Source organism: Micrasema longulum, unplaced genomic scaffold (genome assembly GCF_059751315.1).
Source record: "Micrasema longulum isolate JH-2025_06_02 unplaced genomic scaffold, ASM5975131v1 h1tg003233l, whole genome shotgun sequence".
Lineage (NCBI taxonomy): Eukaryota > Metazoa > Arthropoda > Insecta > Trichoptera > Brachycentridae > Micrasema > Micrasema longulum.
This window is the reverse complement of record NW_028280318.1, coordinates 1,996-27,217: the sequence shown is the minus strand read 5'-3', so window position 1 is coordinate 27,217 and position 25,222 is coordinate 1,996. Positions and strand designations below refer to the sequence as shown.

General features: G+C 34.1%; 1 protein-coding gene across 1 annotated transcript; it reads left to right on the top strand.

Annotated features, from left to right (window-relative positions):
* Positions 1–2,875: 2,875 nt before the first annotated feature.
* Positions 2,876–24,701, top strand: LOC148270953 (uncharacterized). Its single transcript, XM_088242005.1, has 7 exons — positions 2,876–2,967; positions 4,817–4,970; positions 15,264–15,510; positions 16,357–16,555; positions 18,797–19,000; positions 24,324–24,585; positions 24,690–24,701. Exons 1-7 carry the CDS (start codon positions 2,876–2,878, stop codon positions 24,699–24,701), a joined length of 1,170 nt encoding a protein of 389 aa, XP_088098131.1.
* Positions 24,702–25,222: the final 521 nt, after the last annotated feature.

Sequence of the window (25,222 nt, the reverse complement as noted above, 5' to 3'; positions counted from 1 at the left end):
ATGGTGCCGTCAAATTAAAAAATGAACTCAAACAAAATATGGGAAAAATGCAATTAAATTGACGAGAATAAAGAGTCCTTCAAATTTAAAACACAAACACGAGCTTATGACCTGTCATTGGCTAGTTTAAATGGGCACTTTACACTCTGTAACATTTACCATTTTGCTTATACTCCCTAGAGGGTTAAATTCAGTCTTTTTTCATCAAACATTTAGACAAATTCAAAATATTGTAATAAAACTAACTGGTCCAAGAATAAGGTTTATTAATGGAAAATTGATTCCAGGCGTTCGTAGCCTAGTATGTGAAATAATTTAATCAGAATATTTTTTTACAACAATAAAGGTTTCAGCTATTTGACTTCACTTAAATCAACAAATAGAAGAATAGAAGAAATGTAGATGTTCAAACAAAGGCAAAATGGTAAATGTTACACTCGCCTTTTATCCTCTCGTTATCTGCTGTGATCACACCGTTATGCGTGTGATCCCATTGTCCAGGATTCGCGACGTGGACGCTAACGAGTTGGACTAGTCATGATGGAGATTAATTATTTAAATTTGTTTCGGTTGAATTTTTTTTTTAAATTATGGATTATGTAGATTTAAATAGCTTAATTTTTAATGAATAGCATGACATGATAATTTTCTCATTTTTATTGACATAATTAATGTTCTTATATCCGCACTTATTTTTCGATATTGTAAAATGCAAAGAAAAAATAAAATAAATAAATAAATAATAACACCATCCAATGACAACTCATAAACCCTGCCTAGACTTCCATTTTCCCTCCTCTAAAATGTTCTCCATCCTTGTTGTGATTTGTTAATCTTAATGACTCTCAAGGGGGTGCAATTCAGTATTTTGTCTACAAACATTTTAACAAACTCAAAATATTGTAAAAAAATAAACTTTGGCATTTACAGTTCCATTGATGAACGCCAAATGTCACTCCGTAAAAAGAAAAGAGTCACCAAAAACATTCACATCCACCCTCCCAAGAATCGAACCCAGGACCTCAATCATGGTTAGCGAACGCGCTCTATTCGCGTCTCTATTTCAATAAATAGAACCAGAACTCTGGACGAGCGATTTCAACTCGATGGCTACTCTCACGTAAAAATCATGAAAGGGGTAATCGAGTGGAGATAAGTCTGCCCTGTAGTGTAAAAAATACGATATGTTTTAATTATTTTAATTTATTGCAAATTCTTTGATAAAACGCATTTAGAATATTCCGACGTCCTTAGGAATACGATACGTCTTATGCGCCCATTAGCGTAAAGCCAGCCCCCGGAAAATTCGATCCCTTAAATGATCCCCAGTCATGATATAATAATCTTTGGCGGAGTCTTTTCGACCCTAACGAAGATAATAAACTGTGATTGATATAAAGTAGCGGGCTTGAAATATTAAGGTTTCAATAATAATTTTAGGGCATATGCCACCTCGGTTTATCTTCGAATTACGAAATAAAAATGAAGATAAATTATTTTTCGCCGACCAAAAATTTAGGGTTGATAAATGTGATTTTTTCACTTAATTTAATCGCCGTTTGAAAGCAAGTTTTTCTGATCAAAATGATTTACATTTTTTAAAGTACGATCTCGCACACATCTGTGTTCAGAAAATAACGGGTTTTTTTTTAATTTGCGGGTTTGAAGAGTCCGATTGACCCATTTTTTCAAAGTTTATGTTGGTATACATGCCCCTGAAGCATACTAAATTTTTCAGCTGTATTAATTTTTTGGATAGTGACGCCTGAACGACGACGATATACATTTTTTCGTCATTACGTTGTTGTATTTTGTGACGTAAAAATATATACTATTGTGCGAAGCGGACATATATATATATATATATATATATATATATATTTTAAATTTAATTTCTCTTTTCTCCTTTCCGCCTGAATACAGACACTTTTTTAAGTAATAAAGGTCTATGAAATACTGTCCAGTAAAAAAAATATTTTTTTGCTAATTATTAGTGGGATAAAAATATTTTTAAATTTGTAATTTCGAATTCCCGCAAAAACGGTCATTCCATTGGCCACGCCCGTAATACGTCACGATTCATGTTTATTTGTTCCTGCTCATTCAAATTTGTTTAGAACATTGTCACGAATCTTGAAGTCACTACTTACAAGGTCAAACACGTCGCGTTTTTTTAGCAACACTTTTTTATTAAATTTATTTTTTTACATTTAAATATAAAAACATTTCTCTACAATATGAATATTGATTTCGAAGATACAATTTTTTTGCTGGACCTTGAAAAGAGATGTGAAATCAAAAAATGTATTAATATATGTCGTAATATATTTAATATATTAATATATGTAGTAATATGTATATGTACAGTAGTGTACTTTTTTTACGTCACAAAATACAAAAACATAATTAATGAAAAAATGTATATCGTCGTCGCCAGTCCAGAGGCTATAAAATATTCTAGCCTAACAACACCTTTTCAAATAAACATTTCATTTTAACCATGTCGGGAATTGAACCTGAGACCTCTTACATGATAGGTTAAACACGCGACCATCAGACCAGGAGGTGGACAAAGACACCGACCATTTGACCACAAAGCATTTTATTGTTCTATCAAATACAACAACATAAATAGGAAATATGTTCATAAATTATTTTGTGATTGTTTAAGTCAGACAATGACATGACATAAGTTCTTTATATGCTTTTACTTACATTCTATCAAATTACGAAGCATATCCAGAAAGTAAGAGTACTGTTTTTTTTCCAAAATTTGGCAACAGTGATTGGTAGTGGGGGATCCCCTGAACACAACGAGCACCGGCAACCCTCATTAGTACCAAAACTTGTCTCGTAGTGTTTGTTACTGTAAAAGATGTCAACAAGAAATCCCGCCAAGTGCGAGGTGCGCGCTGTCATAAGATTCCTTCTTGCGGAAGGAAAAACTCCGATTGAAATTTTTGCACGGTTTGAACTCATTTGTTTAAGACATTTTGAACCACCCTGCATACTCTTCTGACTTAACGCCTTTAGATTTTCATCTTGTCATCTTCCTGACGACTCACATGGGTGGAAAAAAATTCTAACCGATGATGAGGTGAAACAAGCTAACCTAACCTAACCTTACCGAACATAACCGATGATGAGGTGAAACAAGAGGTCTTAAGTGGACGAAGGAGATGGCGGGAGAGTTCTATGAGGAACGCATCAAAAAGCTTGTGCCACGACTTACAACCGGCATAAAACGGGAAGGCGACCACGGGAAAAAATAAGTAATATAAACAAAAATTTAGTAGTCTTATTTTCTGGATATGCCTCTTATATATTAACGTTTATGTTGTTAATATTTATAAAAAAATACGCTTACACAATTGGCTCTTAAAAGGCTGTGCTAAAAATCTCTTTGCAAACGGTGCTGTAACGTCGTATTACACTAAGCAAAAGACAAGTTTTTTTTTTAAATACATCATTAAAAAATATATTTGTATATTCATTAATAATCTGTTTTTTATAATTGATCAAAATAATAACGAAATTTTAATCAGTTGTTGCAAAATGCAACTTCATTATTTAAAAAAAATAGGAGAGATATATCAGGTCTTGTATTATATTTAGACTCGTGTGACATAGTCACACAAAAGTTCGCAAAAATATAAACGAAATAAATTACACACTATTTTACGTTTCCGCTTAAAATGAAAATGTGAATTCCTGAATCAATCCATCACCGTCATAGAGAGTTATGTTAAGGTGGCTATGAAGTTTATTATAATATAGCTACTATTAATTCTCATCCATCACTATTGTATAATAATTAAGCAATGTGATGTATAACTCTACTATAAATAATCAGCTTCATAGTCTGTGATTTCGTATAATATAATTTAATACCCCATCATAATCATAATATTTATGAAACAAAAGTATTCAGTTAAAACAGTAATTAAAATCCACGGAAACACATAAAAAAAACAATAAAGTCAAATAGAAAAAGACGTAAATTGCCAGCCTACCGGACCAATTGGTTATTTTCATTGGTCGGAAATAACGTTAAAAATACAAAAGATATTTTGAAGCGATTTTTACAATTCTATTGTTATAACTATAGATGTATTCAAAATGAGTTTTCATTTATAATTTTTTGGTTTAAAAATGAGCTCATACAAAACGGCTCTAAATTGGCATCACGTCGTTTTAACGTCACGCGTTACGACCGCCGACTCAGTTTCTAATAAACATTGCGTACAAGTTTGGCGCCGAAACGTCATTCGTGCCGTTTGTCCCACGGGGCGCATAAAGTCTCGTTTTCTGGTAATTCAAAATATACGTATTTTAAACCTTTGCCAAACAAATTATCTGACGTCACGCGAAAAAAATATGAAAACTGTTACTATTGTAATTTTCTGTTTATTCAAAAATGAAAATAATAAAAAAAAACCTGGAAGTCTTAAAAAACTAGTAAAATACCCGGATCTATGAAGGGTTTTTTAAAACTCATTGGCGCTCAGCAGACTTGAGTGTGGATCTCTGATCTGGGCGCCCCATGAGTTGAAGGACTATGTTATGCTGGAGATGGTTCAAAAGAAATTTCTGCTTTGATGCAGCCCTACGTTAAAGCAAGTACTTAATTAAAAAACAAAAAATCATGTTATTTTTTAAACATTTTTCCTTTTTAAGGATTTTTACCGGGGCCATTTTTACCACACTCGTCTTGGGTTCTGGTTCTATTTCACATGCATAATTGTATTCTTTTTTTCACCTGGACAGGAATCACATTTATATTTCTTAAAATCTGATGATAGTTTTTCTTTTGCAGAGATCCAACAAAGCCACCAAGTCGAGCAGGAGCATGCAGAGTATGCCTGAAGTCCTTTAAACCAGATGACTACAGCAAAACTTGTAGAGAGTGCCAACAGAGGGTGTGTGAAGACTGCGCTAGCTATTCCAAACTTGACGAAAACCAAGATGCGGTAATTATTTAACTTCATAATGTTATTTCAATGAGATTTTTAGTTTTTGATTACACGAATAATATAAATATATATACATGTATATATTTAAAGGAATAAGCCCCTAAGCGTGTAGGCCTGTCAGCGGGTGGGAAAGAAAAGATTTAGAAGGAATTTATAAAAAAAAACAAGCGGACCCGATAGACGTTGCCCTGCTCAAACGTTGGCTTGCTTGCTATTAGCTGGTTGAACGAACGTTTTTCGTAAATAAGGTCACACGTAATTTATTTTGTACTTTTTTGAGGTATTTATATATTCGTAATAAGGGTGAGTTTTTTGTTTGATTGGCTAAGAGTCCTCGTCGTGCTCAAATCAAAATCGAGCAAAAATCACTGCTCTGGTGCCATAATCTACGGAGAAAAGACGGAAATACGTGTTAATGAAGAAAAGTCAAAGCGCGATTTACCCTGAGCCCTCTAAAATTATGACACTCAATCCATGCTCAACGCAAATTTAGTCATTTTTTAACCACCAGCCGTGTTTGGACGTGAGCTTGACATTTAATTCGAAACTATAAAAAAGAAAAATGATGTGTTGAAAGCGTGCAAAAAAAGACTTCATTGGTAAGTAGGTACCTAGGTAGTGTTTATGATTGAATTCCAAACCTAAAAATTATTAATATTGAAATATTAAATTTATTTAGGTACCTAGATACTTGTTTATGGTTGAATTCCAAAACTTAAAAAAATTCAATTTTAAATAATGAATTCTTTTTACAAATTTCAAACTCTGCGCTACTTACCAACAGTACATTTTGTGTAAGAATCCGTTTTTAAAAAATGTATCAAATGTCAGTTAAAATAAAAAAATCCTTTAAAAAAAATGAATAAATAGAAATTAAGAAATTGTAAAGAAATTAAAAATGATTAATTAATCAATTCAGTATCCATTAAAAATAATTGATGTTTGTAAACGTCAAAATACTAACTATTTTAATGTACAAAAAAAAACATTCTCCGAATTTTTTTGAATACGCATTTTAGTCAAATGTAACCCTGGAAGTTTGATGAAAAACACATATTCGCCCCTAATTTATTTTCTGATGAACATATTGAAGATATTATTATTTACAAACCTAATTTAGGTAAATTAATTTTTTGTGCAAAAAATAGCATGTAAATTGGTCCAGTAGTTATTGAGTCTATAAAAAACATACAAACATTCATTTCGAATGATAGTCATAAATATAAATGGTTAAACCACAACACCCAGATTAGTTTTTAAAAAATCTTTCTTTAATTTTTTTCTTGAAACTGGCGGAAATTTAACTCGATACGCTTCTGCTTCAGAATATTTTTTCTCAAGAAATGTTGGTAAATTTGCAATCGACTTAAATTATTTAGTTATTTGATATTTGTATCAAAAGGAACCTTGGTGTTATAAATATCCCGGTGACTGACCAATCAATTGTTTGAGACATATGCAATTTTTTCTTTAAATTAGAAAAACATGGATAAAAATAGGCCAAACGCTGTCGAAATGCGATCTCTTGGGCAAAGGTGCGATAAAACTATTCACGATAGGTGCACAAATGTCGAGATACGTGCATGATGTAAGGTTGAGATAAGGATATCGATAAAACCAAGAAACAAGTTCTGCATTGGTTTGGCCATAACAGCAAGTGGACGATGAAATAACAGTTAAGAATGTTGAAAGATGCAGAAAACGAGAAAGATTGAAAATAACCCACCCAAAAAATACTCGAAGATGGACATGTTGAAAATCGAATAATCGGGGCGCGTGCATGTAAAGATGTTTGAATGTAAAGGTTCGTGATATGTATGCAGACAAAATGATATGACGTTCTATCATCTCTGTCTACTCCTTAGGGTGAGTGGCCTGATGGTTTGTTTTCTGTTTGTAGTTTCAAACATAAACAAAAAGAATGCATCTTCGCCACAATCAAGGAGCGTGTAATATGCTACGGTTTACTGTGGACTACTGTGGTGGCGTATTTTTACAGAAATTTATATTTAATAAAAATGCGTTATTCCATCACAATATTTAAAAGACAATGAGGAAATTCATTGCTACGAGAAATTGGATATGAAAAAAGATTACTTGCACTTGGTAAAAAATTAAAGCACATAATTGTACGGCGAAGTTTCTCTAAAATTTATGAAAAAAAAATAATTCTAAATCAACCAATGACAGAGTTTTGTGATAGATTCATTTTCCGGGAAGCCAACCTACCAATGTAAAAGTTCAGTGCGTTTCCTTCAATTTTATTTGTCAATAGACTATTAAGTCAAGCAAAAAAAAAATAATTAATATATTTTTATGAACCCTATTATCAACGCTAAGATTTTTTGATGTTTTGTATTTCTGAAATTACTCCGCTTGTGACGTCTAAAGTTCTCTTCCCCCTCTTTTTGATGAGTTCTGCTGATTCATCAATTGACTTACCGTAAACTGAAAATCCATTGCAACACTGTTTTCATTGGTTGATTCGAAACTTGGGACGTCGTGCAAAGCAGTATTTTTTTTAATGTTTTCAAGAAATTTCACTCTACAAATTATTGCTCTAATTTTTACCACGCGTAAGAATATTTTTTTATATGAGCTTCCTCATTCAAACAACTTACCAAAGTTGTGACGTAACGCGTGGAGTATTTTAAAAATATACAAAACTTTAAAAAATAGTAGCAATGATAAAATGAGACATAAAAATACATCTTAATTTACATGGTTTCATAGTACAACAAATGAAAAAATTGAATAAACCCCTGAACTTCATAATTGATTTTTAATTCAGTGCATATCATTAACTGAGTAGAATGAAACCTTATACAAGAATAATAATCTTGAAAATTTCTACGAACGCACTTACATCCACTTATAAAGCCACCAATTTTGTAACAAGAAAAACAGAATAGAAAGCTTTCACTGGGTAACTTTTAGATGATTTTTTAGCGTTTTATCACACTTCAAAAGCCTTTAAATAAAGCGAGTTTATCTTGTACCTGGAGGTTCACAGCTCTTTCTTCAGAAGCGAATAAATTATCAGAGATAAAAGTAAAAGCAGGCCATTTCGGAAAATTTCCACTTTCTTCCGAGTCAAAGCTTTCGGTTTAGGGCGCTTCCGATTACTTTGTTATCCATATTAGGCACTCAAAATCCAATTAAACCCCCTACCATGCCGAGTCGGACGCGAGAGTACTTTGTCTTCGGACCTCCCACTTACGCCTACAGCCTACATGCACAGTACTGACAAACATTTACATTCATGTCTGCCTAAAATGCTTGTGACAAAAAAACTATGGGATCTAATACATACATAAATATCGCGGAAAGGCTCATTCAACATATCCTAACTAAGATTTTTGAAGTAATTTATAAAAAAACTAGCGGACCTGACAGACGTTGTCCTGACCGAACGTTGGCATGCCTGCTATTAGCTTGGAACAAGGCTTTTCATTGATAAGTAGGTACCTTAGTTCTTGATTATGATTGAATTTCAAAAATAAAAATTATTAATATTCAAATATTGAATTTATGTAGGTACCTAGATACTTGTTTATCGTTTAATTCCAAAATATATAATAATTCATTGTCAAATATAGAATTCTTTTTGCAAATGTCAAACTCGGCTTTTTTCACCAAAGGAGTTGCACTTTATTCAATTATGCGATTTTCAAAAATGTATTGAATGTCAGTTAATATAATTTTAGTTATACCAAAAATCCAGTTAAAATAAATAAATAGGAAGAAATTATAAAGAATGTAAGGAAAGAATCTAATTGGGATCCATAAAAAGTGAATGTTGTGAACATTAAAAAACAAACTTTTTTAAAACGCAAAAAAAAAACATCTTTCTATTTTCTTTCATATGCGTTCTCGTCAAACGCAACCCTGGTAGGTCGATGAAAAAAAGATTTATGCTTCTAAATTTTTTTTATAGATTAGATTAAAAATTTTAATACCTACGAACACACGCAGCGCAAAGATCTACATTTCGCTGAAAACCGCACGTAAATCAGTTAAGCCGTTTAGGAGGAGTTCAGTAAAATCACACGTACAGAATAATGATATATCTAAAGAAGATATGAATAAATAAATATATAATTTTAAAAAATAGTTCGTTTTATCAAAATGTATTTTTGTTCTATTATGGGTCTATAGTCCATAATCGATGACACACACGTGTTAAATTAGTTCACCTGAAGTAGACCAATAACCGACGATGTAATGTCATTATTTTCTATCGAATCCAATGCATTCGTATGATGCAACTTTTTTGTATTGCATGGGAGCATTTTCTGCAGTACATTCACATCGTCCCTACCATGAAGAAATGATCTACAAAGGAATGTGGTCTATAAAGAGACCACAGGACACAAATCCAGTCAGTTGGCCCAACAAGTTCAGTTCACTTCAGTCAAGCTCGACGAATTCACTCAGTTCCAGCATGTAGTTCAAGTGCAGTCTCTTCAACCCATCATCGCCGCTACGCTCGCGCTACACAACCAAGTGCTGTATCTTATTTGACATGTAATAAATACGCATTAAACAGCAACCTCGTGTCTTCTTTGTCAATCTCTAACTGGGGTAGGAACTCGAATTCTCAGCAACTTAAATCCTACATATAAATAATGATATTAAATTGTTTAAACATATTTTAAAATATATTTTTAATGTCAATCATGTCAGAAATTGAGCCTGAGACCTCTTGCATTGCAGGCAAATGCGCTAATCATTACACTACGAGATGGACACATTTTTACTATGGTGGTATATTTTTACTCATTTTAAAAACATGTTAACCATGGGTTCGGTAAGTCAGCCTTATCTTTGTGTGCTCCTCAGAACGGATAAGGGGAAAAGGACTCTAGAATTAAATGCGGCTCAATTTATCGCCCAGCTTTGGGCCTAAAACATTTCGAAGAAAATTTAGCACGTATTTTTCCTGACTCGTTAATAAACAGTGGTGGATAAAATGTATAGCGCCTTACATTTCGTACTAGGATAATCTTTACCCCTTGGTTATACAAAACCCATTTGTTTATTGTTCCCTTTTAAGAAGAATTGAAGATTTATCCAGTAGAATAAAAAAAGCCTTATACATTTATTTACATATGATTTGTTTTAGCAATTAGCAAAAAAAAATTATAACAATTGCTTAGTATGTAGGTGAAATAATTCAATCCAAATTTCACCCGCATCAATAAAGGTTTTAGTTCTTTAACTTCACAAATATAAACCGATATTTGTTTAAACAAAGGCAAAATGGTAAATATTACACATTTTGTAAAGTAGCTACATAGATCATACAATGACAGGTCGAAGACCTAGTATATGCCCAGACTTCTATATTCCTTTCTATAAAATGTTCTTCATCTATGTTGTTATGTAGTAATGTATTTTTGCAATTAAGATTCACAATATTTGCCACCTAACTAAAGTAGAGCATGTTCTAAGGTTAAAAAATTATGGATTTACTGGTTACAAAATTAATGGAACATACGAGTAGGTATACGTTTATAGGTATACAAAGAAGAAAAATTATAGCGAGTACCGAAAGCAGAAAGATTAAAATAAATATTATAATTTTGTTGACTCCGTATCTTGGGCCCGTATGAAAATGGGATGTCAACAGGGTTATCTTCAATTGTCTATAAAGTAAAATCTTATTTTCCAAATGAAAAATTTAAAATGCATACACTATTTTATGTTAACATCGCAGGTGTTTAAAATTTTCATACAAATATACACATTTTCGTACATAAAATTCGAAAAACACTGAGGCATAATTTATTTATTTAATTTATTTATTTATTTGTACTTTTACATTGTTTGTATTCTTTTTTCATACAGAATAATGTTCCCTCACTGGGGTGTCCCGTGCCGAGGGAAACATTTTACAAAATTTGAAACATGCCTAAGATTAGCTGTTTAACAAAGTTAACATAATAATAATAACAAAAAAAACGTAATAAGTCCAATTAACCTAATTATAATTAACATAATAAACAATAAAAAACTAAAATATTTATATAGACCAATTAAAAAATTTTCATAAACAGTGCATACATTTTACCTATTTGGCTTCATCCACTCATCGATCCGTGCGCAACCCACCTCCACCATCCATTTCTTAATAGATGTGATGCTTTATAGAACGATATATTCAAATTTTGTTCTAAAATTTAGCGTTGTCGCGTCATGCCACATTAAAATTGCCGTGCAAAATGCGTAGTAGTGTAAAAAAGACTAACTGCCTATGCCAGTTTACTGTAAATTCAAAGCTGTATGCTGCGCCCTTTTTCACGGCTTCACAATCGCTGACCGCTGTGCGTAAAACACTGTTTCCCATCAAACACGATTTAAGTTCCGGAACCTCAGTTGAATGGAACACAAGATGGATGCATATTTTACAGGCAACTTAAGAAGACACTTTTAACGTGTGCACGCTCATGTAAATATTGACAGTTAAGTGTAGGAAACAAATGCCGTACTTTATTGTTGAGTCGCCGCAATAGTGTCGTACCACCAAAAAACTTCACTATCGATCAACAATATCGACTTTGCATTAAATATCGAATTATACTATGTAATCGCACAACTCGCCTGTTGGCAGATGAATTTCAAACTGGTCTGGTTCGCGGGATGCGTTATCCTTATTTACTTTTCTAAATACAGTGATTGCAATTACCTACATTGTACTGAGATCTGGCACCTTTATTGTTTGAAACTTCTGTCACGGCAGTCCGAATCACATCAGATCTTGTGGTCAGGAAGTAGGGGAACTTGACGATTACACTACACAGTGAATTTAATGAGTTATTGATCGCAAAAATAACTTATTCGCAATCGCGGTGAGAATATCAAAAGCACATGCACACACGATCAGTTTAGTTGTTATTATCGGGCCGAGACAATAATTGGTATTGCAGGCATTGCAATATCTTAGTCAGAGCCCAGTAGGTAGCATATAAATTTGAACGCCTCAACCTAATCAATGGTGTAACCGCTGTGCGTGTTAAAGGAGTTCGTTATACGATAAATTAATTTATGATAATTTTGACGTTGTACTTATTTATGCGCCAAATAAAAAAAGTTGAACTTTAAATTATAAAATAAACTATTATGCATGATGGTCACTGGAAATGAGACATGTTTACGAATGAGTAACTTTAGCTCTATTTTTTCGTATTGCCTATTTTCACCACCACTAATCATCCCCACCTCCAGCAAACTCCCCTAATTACTCAGTGCAATCAGTTTTGTATTGACGTTAATAAAGATAAAAACAAAAGGAGTGTACGCTGTGATTGCAATATTGTCTTTACGTTAATTTTTCACATTAGACATTGATACTGTATCTGACGGTTGATTAGGAAATGTAGTTAAATACATATATAGGGACACTGGTTTCTGTTAGCTAAATGTTAGACCGTCCATCCGAACGTCATAAATAACTATTTTACCCGCGATGTTTACTATGTGATCCAATCTCAGTATGTTAAAAGATAATACTCCCGAGTAATTCTAAATAAAACAATCATTTTTTAATTGTAATCGTAACGTACATAGCTATTTCTGTTACTTTTGTAGTCTTTTAAGTTTGTAAGTAAAAATTCTTCATGGAAGTTCATTGTAATTTAGTATAGAAATAAAAGACGAGTGATACTTTAATCCACAAATTTGAAATATTCAGTGTCCGGTTTCATTGCTTTTGCTACATTTTCGAGACCGGTATTTTTTGTTTTTTGTAAAATCGTTTAAGGGTTGCTGTGTTCGCGTTATCATTAAAACATTTAAGTTTGTAAGGTTGTTAAGGTCACTGGATTTTCCAAATTTTTGGATTAAAATATCACTCGTCTTTTATTTCTATGATATCTTAGTCGACCAATAATTATTATTTATTTATTAATATACACGGCACGCAGAGCCTTTTACCTTAAAAAGATACATATTAAAAATAATAGAAACATTTCATATTAATGTAAAAAAAATAAAAATTAAATATAAAAGTATTATTTTACATAAATACCATATATATAATACAGCTGTTTTGTATAAGGAACATATTTATATATAAAAAAATAATTAAACAATGTGTGCAGATAAAATTTAAAAAGGAAAATAATTTATAAATATTTTTCTTTAAAAGGTACAAAATATAAGTATATTACATACAATTAAACTATTTTGTCTCAAAAAAAATCATTTAAAAAATAGTAATAGTAATGACAATTAAAGAAATTTATAAAATAAGTATACACGTAAATATGGTACACCATAGTACCCATACAAAAGTAAACATAGAGAGCACTATAATCTAAAAAATGTATTTTACCGTTCATCATCTTTGAAATGTTTAAATAGAGTTGATTTATATAAATTATACTTAAAGTGAAAAATATCAGCAACGTCGGAATAGTTATTGCCGAGTCGATTATGGGAGTTATATTATCTATTTTTCTTTTGTATTATTTTGATTTACCATGATTCGTGTTTTCATGTTAAATTACCAAGTAAAACAATGAAATAACCTGTTTTTTTTAATTTAAATTTATTTCAACAGAGAGGAAAAACATTGTTGAGAAGTTATAATGGAAGTCTAGGCATTTACAGGGCCTGTTACCTGTCATTGGCTGGTTTAAGCGGCCATTTTACACACTGTTTAACATTCACCCTTCTGCCCATGTGTAAACATCCTAATTTCCTCAACTCTTCCATCTGTTGACTTTTGTAAAGTAAAAAAGCTGAAACCTTTATTATGTCGGTGAGATTCATCCGACTAAACCAAATCACCTACTAGGCAACGCCTGAAAACAATTTTCCAATTTTTATACTTCTTCTTATTCAACAATAATGGAGTATGTCCAAATGCTTGCAGACTGGATTTCCTCCCTAGGGAGATGAGGCCACTTAAACTATCCAATAACAGCTCATAAGCCCTGTAAATGCCCAGACTTCCAAATTCCCTCCTCAACGATGTTTTCCCTCGCTGTTGAAATAAATTTAAACATGAATAACTCCCTAGGGAGGAAATTCAGCCAGTATGCAAGCATTTGGACATACTCAAACATTGCTGCTTTTTTTTACTTTATTTATTTTGTTTTCAGTAAGTACTCAGCTATTGAGTCATGAAACCCCATTTCTATTTACCCCATCTGACGGAAAATTATTGAAAATCGATATCGCAAATCGAAAGAAAAAAGACAGCCACAACACTATTGTAATTTGTCAAAAGTATCTTTTTATATTGCCTGAAATGTAGTGCTGCATCTAGTGTATATATATATACTCAGGGCCGGTTTTAGCACTACCAGCGCCCTAGGCGGGATTTCTACGGCACCCCCTATCTTCCACCCCTTTAAACCGATACGAAAAAAAGCAAGGTTTATAATGAAATAACCATTTATTAAAAAAATACTAATAATTTTTTTAATTTTTTAGCTTTTCTATCAACGAACTCTTTTATTTAAATACTTAAGTTTACGTCTTCCGAAATTTCGTTTTCGATTGCAAAGATGCCAAGTTTGTCAATCTAGATTGATATATTGTCGATCATAGATAAGTTTTTATCGGTTCAAGCTTAGAAAAACTCATTTTCCCACTAGCAACCGTTACAGGTATAGTGATTAATATTCGCAACACTATCCATACATTTGGATACAGTTCTTGTAAGTTAAGATCTTTCATAAAATTCAAAACAATGACGGGATTAACTACATTCTGATCAGGCAAAAATAATTTCAGACTTGTGAGTTCATCACACATACACATACAACATACAACCATTCCATCGGATTTAGAATCTACTTTTAATTTCAATTGGAAATTACCACAGAGTTTGAGGTCTGGTTTTTCCGGAATCTTTTTTATATTGAACAGAAAAGACCAAGATTTTGAGTACTCATTTAGCTTTTCGAATCCTTCATTGAGTGAAATAAAGGTAGTGTCCAAATGGCTGTAGAAAAATTAAAATTAAAAATTCCCTTTTTAGAGAAGTTATAGGCTCATCATGGGCCACTATAACGAGTTTGTCGCTAGATTTAGGAAATTTACGAGTAAGTTGAACTTACTCGATGAGCGAGAGGATAAAATGGAGCGCCTGCAGCGCCCCTTTATATCTGGCGCCCTGGGCGGTCGCCCAACCGCGCCCTACCCTAACGCCGCTACTGTATTTACAAAGAGAAAAATTTCGATTATTATACTTGCATTATTTTATTGTGAACTACGTTATGGTTTTGCTACAGTAAATATAATAATAAAATAATACGAGTGTATGTGCTCCTTCGACAGGACGAGTGGTGCTGCTCAGTCTGCCGCCGCAAGCTCGCGTCCCGGCTGGCCGCCGCGGTGCCGCAGCCCGGCAGCACGGACTCGCTGCTGCTCGAGGTGCCGGCGGCCGAGGCGCTGTCGCGGCGCCACAGCGAGGCGCGCCTCGGCGCCCCCGGGCCCGCGGGTGGCGGCGGGCTGGCGCCCCCGCGCAGCCCCGAGCTGCGCCGGCACTCCGACGTGTCGCCGGCGTCCCTCAAGGAGCTCGAAAAGGTAACAATTAATCCGCATAAATTGAACTTGTTAATAGCATTAAAATTAACCATCATTCAGCCGTGTCTTTCCACTGCTAGAGGCACACGTTCTCTTGTTTTGTTCTCGTCTTACGAGGGTGGTCTTCGGATTCTCTGTCTCTGTTCGCCTAAAGAGTTCTTCTTTATTCAAGGCCGTTTTTTTTTTGTAAAAAACCGTGTTTTTTATTCTGTTTATCATAATTTATCTTCATCTGGTTTCTTTGAAAAAAAGAAATGTATTTTTTTTACGTTCTCGTGTTTTTGTAAAAAAAATCACTTAGAAAGGACAGCTCATAGATGGATTTTGAGTTTCAAATGTGGTTATTTCAACCCAAAAGACATGGAGCGTTTCGGACGACTAATGAACTTCGATGAAGACCGCTTAAACCATGTTATTCATGCAGGTCCCCTTCGAACTACTGTAGAATTGCTTGAGGTGATAAATTGTAACTACATGACTGAATACCGCTATCTCAAATCATCCTACCGTCTTTAAAACGCAAAAGCTATCGACGAAAAATCATTTAACAAATATTGCCGGCGCAATGAAAAGTTTTTTTAATTCGTTTATTTTTTAATTTGTTAACGCCAAAGTACATTTTTTATACAAATTCATTTATTTTTTTGTTTCACAAAATATAACGAAAGTTTGACCACAAACAGATAAACTTTTTAACACAACGTTTGTCTTCCTTCAATAGTCAGTAGTTCCTCCAACGCCTCCCGACAGATATCATAAAGAAAATAGGAGATTTATGTTCCTTTACTGTTTTAGTTAAAAGGTGGCACTCAGACCATTCGCGGCAGCACGGCCGACCTGGAATGGCGCGCCCGTGGGGGGCGCAGTGGGGCCCAGAGCCGCTCCAGCAGCCCGCCGCGCGCGGCCGTCGCGCCCGCGCCAGCGCCCGCCTCCCGCCGCGGTTCGCGCGTACCCCGCCAGCGCTCCTGCGACGACGAGACGAGCGCCGCGGGGGCGCCGCCGCCCGGGGACGCTCTAGGGCTCCCGGCGCCTATGCCGAGGAGGTATGCCTTTTATTTTCATACAAATTTATATAATTGAAAGAAATTTTCTACTCCCACTTTCCTTTAGTCATCCTCCACCACTCTTCATCAATTTCCTTCCCACTATCTCCTTGTTTTGTCCATATTATTTGTATTCTTATTTTTAATTTGAATTTATGAAATATTTATTTTTTATATAGTTTGAACCACCGTCGCTTTATTTTTGTATAATTAAGTAAATACATGTTATTAGATAGCCAGCCTTTTTTAATACGCGACTCCTATAGAAAAAAAATATAGGGCGGTGCCCCCAGAACCTTAATTTTATTGTACTCTCGTGCGTTAATCAATGATTTCAATTAGGACGTTTTTTTTCTATTTAGACCATATTATTATTAATCGAGAAATCAAGTACAAGAGAAGGAGTGGGCGCAGCTGATTTATAAGATTTAAACAGCATGCTTAAAATCTAATTTAATTCTCATGTTCTGGATGAAGAATATCCAGAGCTCGCAATGTAAGCTATGAAAACTATAAAATTATGTATTATTTGACACATGGCACCTATTAAAACAACTTTTTTTTCAATGGTGGAAATAAAAAATAAAAAAGGAAATATGATCCATTTAGAAAATAACTTAATTGTTTGAGTCTCAAACATAGAACAACGTTTTGACGATTTTACAAAAATAGGCACAGTTTTCTCATGGAATTTTTTTTTTGTTTAATGAATGTTTCCAGTTGGTTATTGAGATCGTAAACTACATTTTATCTTCCAACCTTCAATAATAATATGGCGCACTTGAATGCATTATTACGTACATTAAGATTATACAATTATGTAAAAAGTCATGCTGATATTTATAGGAGAACCTTAAGGCTGTAGTCTGGTAAAATGCACGCAAAAGGAAATCATACGATTTTTGTCATTTAAAAACAAATGTTTTTTTTTTAATCGCGCAGTAATAAAAAAATTTAAAAAACATAAATTTTTTACAAACAATATTTTTTAAAGGTATTTCTGTAACATAAAACTTTTGAGTTTATTTTTTAACAGAAATACCTTTAAACAATATTTTTTTATCTAATTTATGTATTTATGTTTTTTAATTATTGCACGATAAAAAAAATATTCGTTTTAAGATGGCAAAATCGTAAGATTTCCTAATTTTGCGTTCGTTTTACCAGACTACAGCCTTAACGCAATTCACAAAATCAGATAGTCCCTTATGTTAGTAAGGTAAAATATATTTCAATAATACGTTAGTATAATTAATTCTAATAATTTCCATGATATTTAGATAATTAATAGTCAATCAATAAAAAAATTAAATAAAAAACATTTTTTTTGTTATTTGTGCATGTTGTGTTCACTTAAAATTGGTGAACCATATCTAAACATATAAAATTGTGATTAATAAACCAGTTTCGTATGTATTGTTAACTGTTTGTAAACCAAAATAAAAAAATATATATTTTTGTTGTCGGACAAACGTTTGATTTTTACGTTTGCCGTGCTTGCAACCGCGAACCCCTAAGCAAAACTTTGCGACCCCACGCTGGTTGTGACCCACGGGTTGAAAAACACTGATTTAGGACAACGGGGTACTAAATTCTGTTCTTATAAATTATTGTTTCCTTTTTCAGTCCTTAAAACTTTACGAAAATAAAATTATTCAAATTCAAACAACGACAACAATAGGCGAAAAATAAATTCACCCTACTCGCTTCTTCTACATTCTTGCACCTTCTTACAATTTTTCATGTCGATTGTCGGCAATCCTTGTTTTTGTAATTTACTATCATTAGAAAAGTTTAAGATTGTTTTTGGAAAGCTGCTGCTTAAAAATATGTCAACGCGAGATGTTTTTTCTGAATTGTTATACACGTAATTTTAATTCATCATCTCTCATCTTTCCCTATCCACACCTAATGGTGTATAGGGCACTGCATTAGTACACCAATCGCAGCGCATATTGATCATTTTTGTAACATGAAGATAAGATGATCAGTCTGACGCTTCAGGTACCAGTCCAGGGACTATGAAATATTTTAGTGAGAAAACACCCTATTAAATAAATTTTTCATATTAACCCTGTCGGGAATCGAACCCGAGACCTCTTGCATGGTAGGCAAATGCGCTGACCATTACACCACGAGGCCGACATTTTAATTACTTGGCTTATAATAGAAAATATTGCCTCATTTGTCATCGACTAAATTTGATGTTCTGAAAACACCGCACGCTTTTTTTTATTCCAGGGCCTCCGCCTACGACGTGTTTGCTCCGGGCCTAGTGGGCCAGGCGCTGGGGGCCGCAGCCCCGGCCGGGCCCGGCCTCGGGGCCCCGCCAGCCCGCCGCGCCTCCTTCCGGATAGCGCCCGACGACGAGCCCGGCAGCCCCGACCGGCCCCCAACGCTGCTCGTGGACGAGGACCGCAGGATGCGCAGGCGAGGAAGCCAGCTGTAAGTGACGTCACACCTGTCTTTACCTTATTTGTCGCCGTCGTCGCCGCTATCAGCATCGTCATCATCATTTTTTAAAAATATTTTTTCATTTTATTGGAGATATCAACAGTAATACATTTAACAAAAATATAACAAATAAAATATACAGAGAATAAAACCAATCACAGATGTCCACAGAAATACATTAAATACAGGTACAATACATACTAGTGTGTTTGTGTGAGTGTAAGTAAGTGAGAGGGTGGGTGAGTGGGTGTTATATTGGAACGAGGGTGGACATGTGTGTAAATATGCACAAGTGTCAAGTGTCGAAAATATATATAAAGTATTAAGAATTAGAGATAAAATAAAATAAAATAAGATAAAATAAGACTTTATTATTGAAACTAAGTATAAGACAAAAAAGTATGTTTTAAGACGCGCATTTTAAATGTTATTTTTTACAATCAAATGGATCAATAAAGGGAAAGTTCAAATTATATACACGAGCAAAACGTATAAGTGGAGAGTTTTGGGCATAGTTCGTACGAACTGCTGGCACATGAAATAGAGAGCTCGACGTGTGACGGGTGTGGTAGCCGGGGACATTTAATGATAACTCCGACATAAGCGCCGGACTATCAAGGCGTCCACTAAGTATGTCATGAAACACCCCCATGTCTAATAGTAGACGGTGATCTTCTAAAGTAAGCTAGTGGTACTTTTTACAGGAAGACATATAATTGAGATCGGTATACCCGCATCTCCAGTTAAGATGTCTAAGAAATGTCCATTGAATTTTCTCGAACCTTTCTTTATGTGTGATTAAAAAAATATCATAAATAAATTATTTTTACCCTAATCAACCTGGATCCTATAAAACAAACAAACTATTCCGCCGTTTCCTCGTAAGGGTAGACAGAGAAGATAAAACGCCACATCACCCTATATTTGCATACAGATCCCGCTTCCTCTACATTCATACATCTTCTAATGCACGCGCGCCGATTATTCCAACTTTTGACATGCCCATCTTCAAATATTTGTTAGATTTGGTCATGCCATGTCTTTTTCGGTCTTCCTCTATTTCTGCATCCATCAACATTTGCATTGTAAATATTCTTAGCCGTTCTTTCGCTGTTCATTCGCTTTAGATGTCCAAACCAGCGCAGAGCTCCTTTCTTGGTTTTGTTGATAATGCTTAATGCATTTGTTCATCTATCGTACATAGTTTTTAGTTTAGAGATCACATTTCGACAGCATTCAGCCTACTTTCATCCCTGTTTTTCCAAGTCCATACTTCGGTCCCATACATCGGGATCAGGACCAGCACTCCATTGTAAACTGCTAATTTTGACTCTTACATAAAACATTAATTTGCCAAGGTTGATTTAAGTGCACCGTTCACTCTGTTCCCGGCACTCACCCTCCTCTCTTTCTCAGTCATTCCGTCCCTAGTAAACATACTTCCCAGATACTCAAACGCTTTTACCTGTCTTAGTATAACCATTCCCAGTGATTTCACATTTAGTCATACTTTCGTTTCTTTAAAAAACCATCACATTCGATTTATCGACATTCATCAGCAAATTGCTTCCCTTACATACATCTCAGACTTTTTTTACCAAGAATTACAGTTTTTATTTGTTGTTAGCAAAAAGCACGGCATCATCAGCATACAATAGTTAATATTGAAATCTCCCATTTTTGCTCACATTCTTAAGCCTTTCCCAAAATATTTGTGCAATATATTTATTTTTCTTTCCTTTTTTTTAAAGTTGTTTTATTGTTTCTAGTTTAATGTTCCTGCATATTATTGCTTCCGTTATAATATAATATTTTCAAATGGACTTTAACCGTAAATCTATTAAAATTAAAATCAAATCAAATATGCCTCTAGTAAAGTTGAAAAAATGAGCTAATGCACTTCATCCAGTGTGCCATTTACATTTTTTATTAGATAGTTTTCATAATAATTTTAAAAAATACTGATTGTCGTCAATTTTAAAATATATTAAATTTAAATTTTGAAATGTTTTACAAGCTCGTGAAATTTACTTTATAAAATATAAAAACAACATTACCAAGTTATTTTACGGTCACTAAAGAGGCTTGGAAAAATATCAAGTTCTAAGGGTCGGATGTCAATATTTTTATTAGGTCCCATTTAGCCGTAAGCATTTCTCTTATGGATCCCTAAGAGTGGGGAGGAGATTTAATTAGAGTGTGGACAAGTCTCCCTTTTGGCTTTACCGTGAGGTCAACAAGGTCTTCAATAAACATGAGGCCCTGGATCATCAAACACTTTGCGAGTGGTTTGTCAGCCGTATACTTGGCGTTCTGGGAATACGAGACAGGGGATAGAAAGTCGCCTCCGAAACGTGTTAAGAATATCAGTGGACTCAAGTTCTCCTATTAGAATTCAGGAGTCTTTGTATCGTCTTCATTATCACTATTTTTAATTAAAAGGAACTTGTGATTTTTGGTTCCAAAATACATTTTGGTACGAGGTTGTATAAATCAACCTTGTTTCAAATTACTCAATAAACTCTATCTCCCTTCGTTAACCATTAAGTATAAACAGTGCTTTATTTATTTAGTTTTTTATTGCTTACTTCTTGGCATGAACACTTGACAAATTTACTACTATGCTCTATTTTTTGTAAATTTATTAATATCATCTTAACTTTGCTGAGATTCCACTCGTCCATACGCTTTGTAGCTGCACGCAGATTGGTTATCTAGCTTTCATATATCAACTTTAAAATTCCTTAATTTTGTAAATGGGGTCTGGAATTCCAATAGTCCATGTAATCTAGCTCCTATCTGTTATATTTTTTTATTGATATTAATTGAAAACGATGAACAAGAATCCCAACCGTCCATACGCTCTGTAGCTGCAAGACGTGCTGGGATATTTATTTATTGTACAGAGCCTTGAAGTGATTTTCACAAAAATGGCGCCATATAAATTATCTAACTATATAACTGTATTATGATATTATAAATGCTAACGTGTGTTTGAGTGCAACGGAGTGACATTGTCTTTTTTTGCAAAATATATAGTCAGAGAGGTGACAAGTCTAGTGTCATAAACTGCTTTTCACTAAGAAAAAACATCTCGCTCCCTCGGTAAAAAATTTAGTGAAAAAAAAGTAATTAGGTAGTATTAAAACCGAATAATGACGCTACGTCGCCATAGACTAACAAATCGTTGTATTTTTTGTATGGTTTTGGAGGGCCAGCAATCGATATAGCCTACTTTTTATACCAAAAAAATATATCATCCCATCGGGAAAATTCTTATTTTTAAACGACAAAATTAATTAATCAAATAATTTCTCCCTAATTCCGCGCGAGCAAGCCGCGGGTAATATGTAAATAAGTATGAGGATAAGGCTAATTAATACATTTGACTATTTTGTGGTCCTCGGCCGCGATTACAACCGCTATCTTCATCGGTAGGTACATATAGAAACGGTATAAATTAATTTCGATATTTAGGTCTAAAAATGTGTAAATTTGTATGAAAATTTAAAGTGTCTTCATCGGTAATCTGTAATTGAACATGTTTCGAAAAAAATGGATACACATTCAAGTTTTATAAAGAAAACTTAATTTTACTTTGTAGATAAAATTATAGATAAATATTTACTTTTCATTGTAATACGGGCCCGGGGCTGGTTAGATATAAATTCATGTTTTTCTACTTCTAATATAAATAGATGTTTTTTTTTCATTTACAATATGGTAATACTATAAAGTAAAACATACTACAAGACTAAAAATTATTTCAGTCGTATAATTATGTATTAATATAATTTCTTATATGTAATGGTGATTTTTTCCTTAAAATGCCAAATAACTATTATTATTACGCACATGCATAAAAGCGTTTTTTTTTTTTTTTTTAATATTAGCTCATCATCATCATCATTCCATGTCCGCTCCCTAGCTATGGTATCCACAAGACCCTCCATGCATCTCTGTCGGCCGCCAACTCCTTTGCGTCCTCCCAAGTCAGGTTCTCGTTCCGAAGTTCTGATATAAACTGCCGGCGAACTGTCAGTAGTGGACGTCCAGGACGTCGAGAACCTGATGCCTTTTAAAGTAGGCAAACGTTGTCAAGGCTCCCAGGAGGCATCCGCAGTATATGGCCTAGCCAAGCGTATCGCCTTTGCTTGACGACAGTTGTCACCGGAGTTTGCTGCGTCCGTTCTCTTATTACCTCATTCCTCACAAAGTCAAACCACCGCACACCCAAGATTCTTCTGAGACACCTATTCTCAACACTCAGAATTTTGCTATTTTTGGCCCTAGTGAGGATCCACGATTGGAATCACATACTACGAATACCGATAAAAATATATAAAATTGATTTAGAATAATTAATTATATTTTTAATATCAATATGGATATTGTGGAGAAATGTTTTCATATTATTATTTTTTTAATACATAACTCATAAAACGCGACGTGTTTGGCCTTGATAGTTGTGACGTCAAGATGTGTGACAATCTTCGAAACAAATTAGAATGGTCAGCAAAAAATAAACATAAATCGTGACGTATTAGGGGCATGGCCAATAGAATTACCGTTTTTGTAGGAATTCAAAATTACAAATTTAAAAATATTTTTTATGCTACTTATAAGTAACAAAAAGTAATTTTTTTTACTAGAAAGTATTTCATTGAGCTTCATTAATTTAAAAATGTAAAAAAATATATATTTCCCTGTTGTATTATTTTATTTTATTTTATTTTATTTTATTAGGTAATTCAACAAAGATACATACTAGAAAACATACAATTTGAAAGCATTCGTCGATACAATTTAACATGCATACATATCTTCAATTATAGAATTACACAAAATAGATTTATACGTTAAGTTGTCATACATATTTTTTTATATTTTTGTTTATACAGGATACAATGCAATAAAAAACAAGTTGTACGTGTGTACTTATTGAATAAGATTTATTCCTAAGAGATTATTCGCAAAAGCTGAGAGAGTATCATTAAAAATGTCAATTTTATTGTTTCGGCAGCATATATTATATTCCCGACACATGCGGGCCATAGGTGTGTGGTATGTAGCATTATTTGAAAACATAGGCAGTTTAAATATTTCCCGATGTCTGAGTGTTCTCAATCCTGCATTATACGAGTGTATTGTGTTGTGTACGTAATTGGAGCTGTGTTAAGTTTATGTTTATATAATTTATTAAACCAACAAAGCACTGTGTGCACAGCAATAAATATAAATGTATGTTAAAAATTAGCTGAAAACTCTGTCAATAATTAAAAAAAAAATTTTTTTGTTTTTTTTGTTTCTATAGGCCGGATATATCTGCGCTGGTGAACCGCGTGCCCGCGCTGGGCGGCTCGTGCTCGCCGCCGCACGCGGCGCCCGCGGCGGCGCCGCTGCGGGCGCAGCAGTCCGTGGACGGCGAGGCCATCAGGATCGTGATCCACGACGTGGACAGCGGCGGCGCGGCGCGGCGGCGCGTGCTGCTCCGCCGCGACCCGGCGGACAAGGCCCACCGCAGTGAGTATCGCAGTAAGCACCCACCTCCTACTTCAATAGATTTCCCTTACCGTGTTGGTATTATCGTAGTCTGTACATACATTTAGATAAAAGGGGCAGATATTCATCAACGGAAAGCGAATACAAGATATTATAATCCCCTCTCTCGCATGCGCAGGGAGAACAATGAGATTCATAAGTGCAACGCGGAAGAATTCATTCCAATAAAGAAAAATCATGTATGAGGCTATGTAAAAACCGAAATATGTTATATGCAACTACTATGGGGAACAGGAAATCAAAATGATATGAACAGACTACAAAGACAGCAAAATAAAATATTAAAGTTAGTATGTGACCTACCCTATCTAACAGCAGCTAAAGAACTTTTTAAACAAACTAAACATAGGGTATTTTCATAAACTGGGGATATGATTATAAATGTATTCAGTATTTAAAGAATATTTTTACGATTCCGAGCATTTTACTAAAAAAATCTGAAACGAATGTTTTCATTTATAATTTCCTATTTAAAGTTTGATAGAAATAAAACGGCCCGTAACTGGCCAAAAGGTTGATGACGTCACACGTGACTTATGGATCCTACGTTCACTCAAATCTTATACTGAGATCGTCCGACGCGGACGGCTTGTGGCTTTTTATAGTTGAATTTCGTCTTTTCCTTTGCTTTTTTTTTTGTTTTCATTTATA

What these genes read in the sequence shown, in the direction of transcription:
- LOC148270953 (XM_088242005.1), top strand. Translation starts at nt 2,876, where the DNA reads ATGTCAACAAGAAATCCCGCCAAGTGCGAGGTGCGCGCTGTCATAAGA. An exon ending in TTGACGAAAACCAAGATGCG is followed by an intron (nt 4,971 to 15,263) that starts GTAATTATTTAA and finishes CTCCTTCGACAG; the next exon opens with GACGAGTGGTGCTGCTCAGT. An exon ending in GTCCCTCAAGGAGCTCGAAA is followed by an intron (nt 15,511 to 16,356) that starts AGGTAACAATTA and finishes CCGACCTGGAAT; the next exon opens with GGCGCGCCCGTGGGGGGCGC.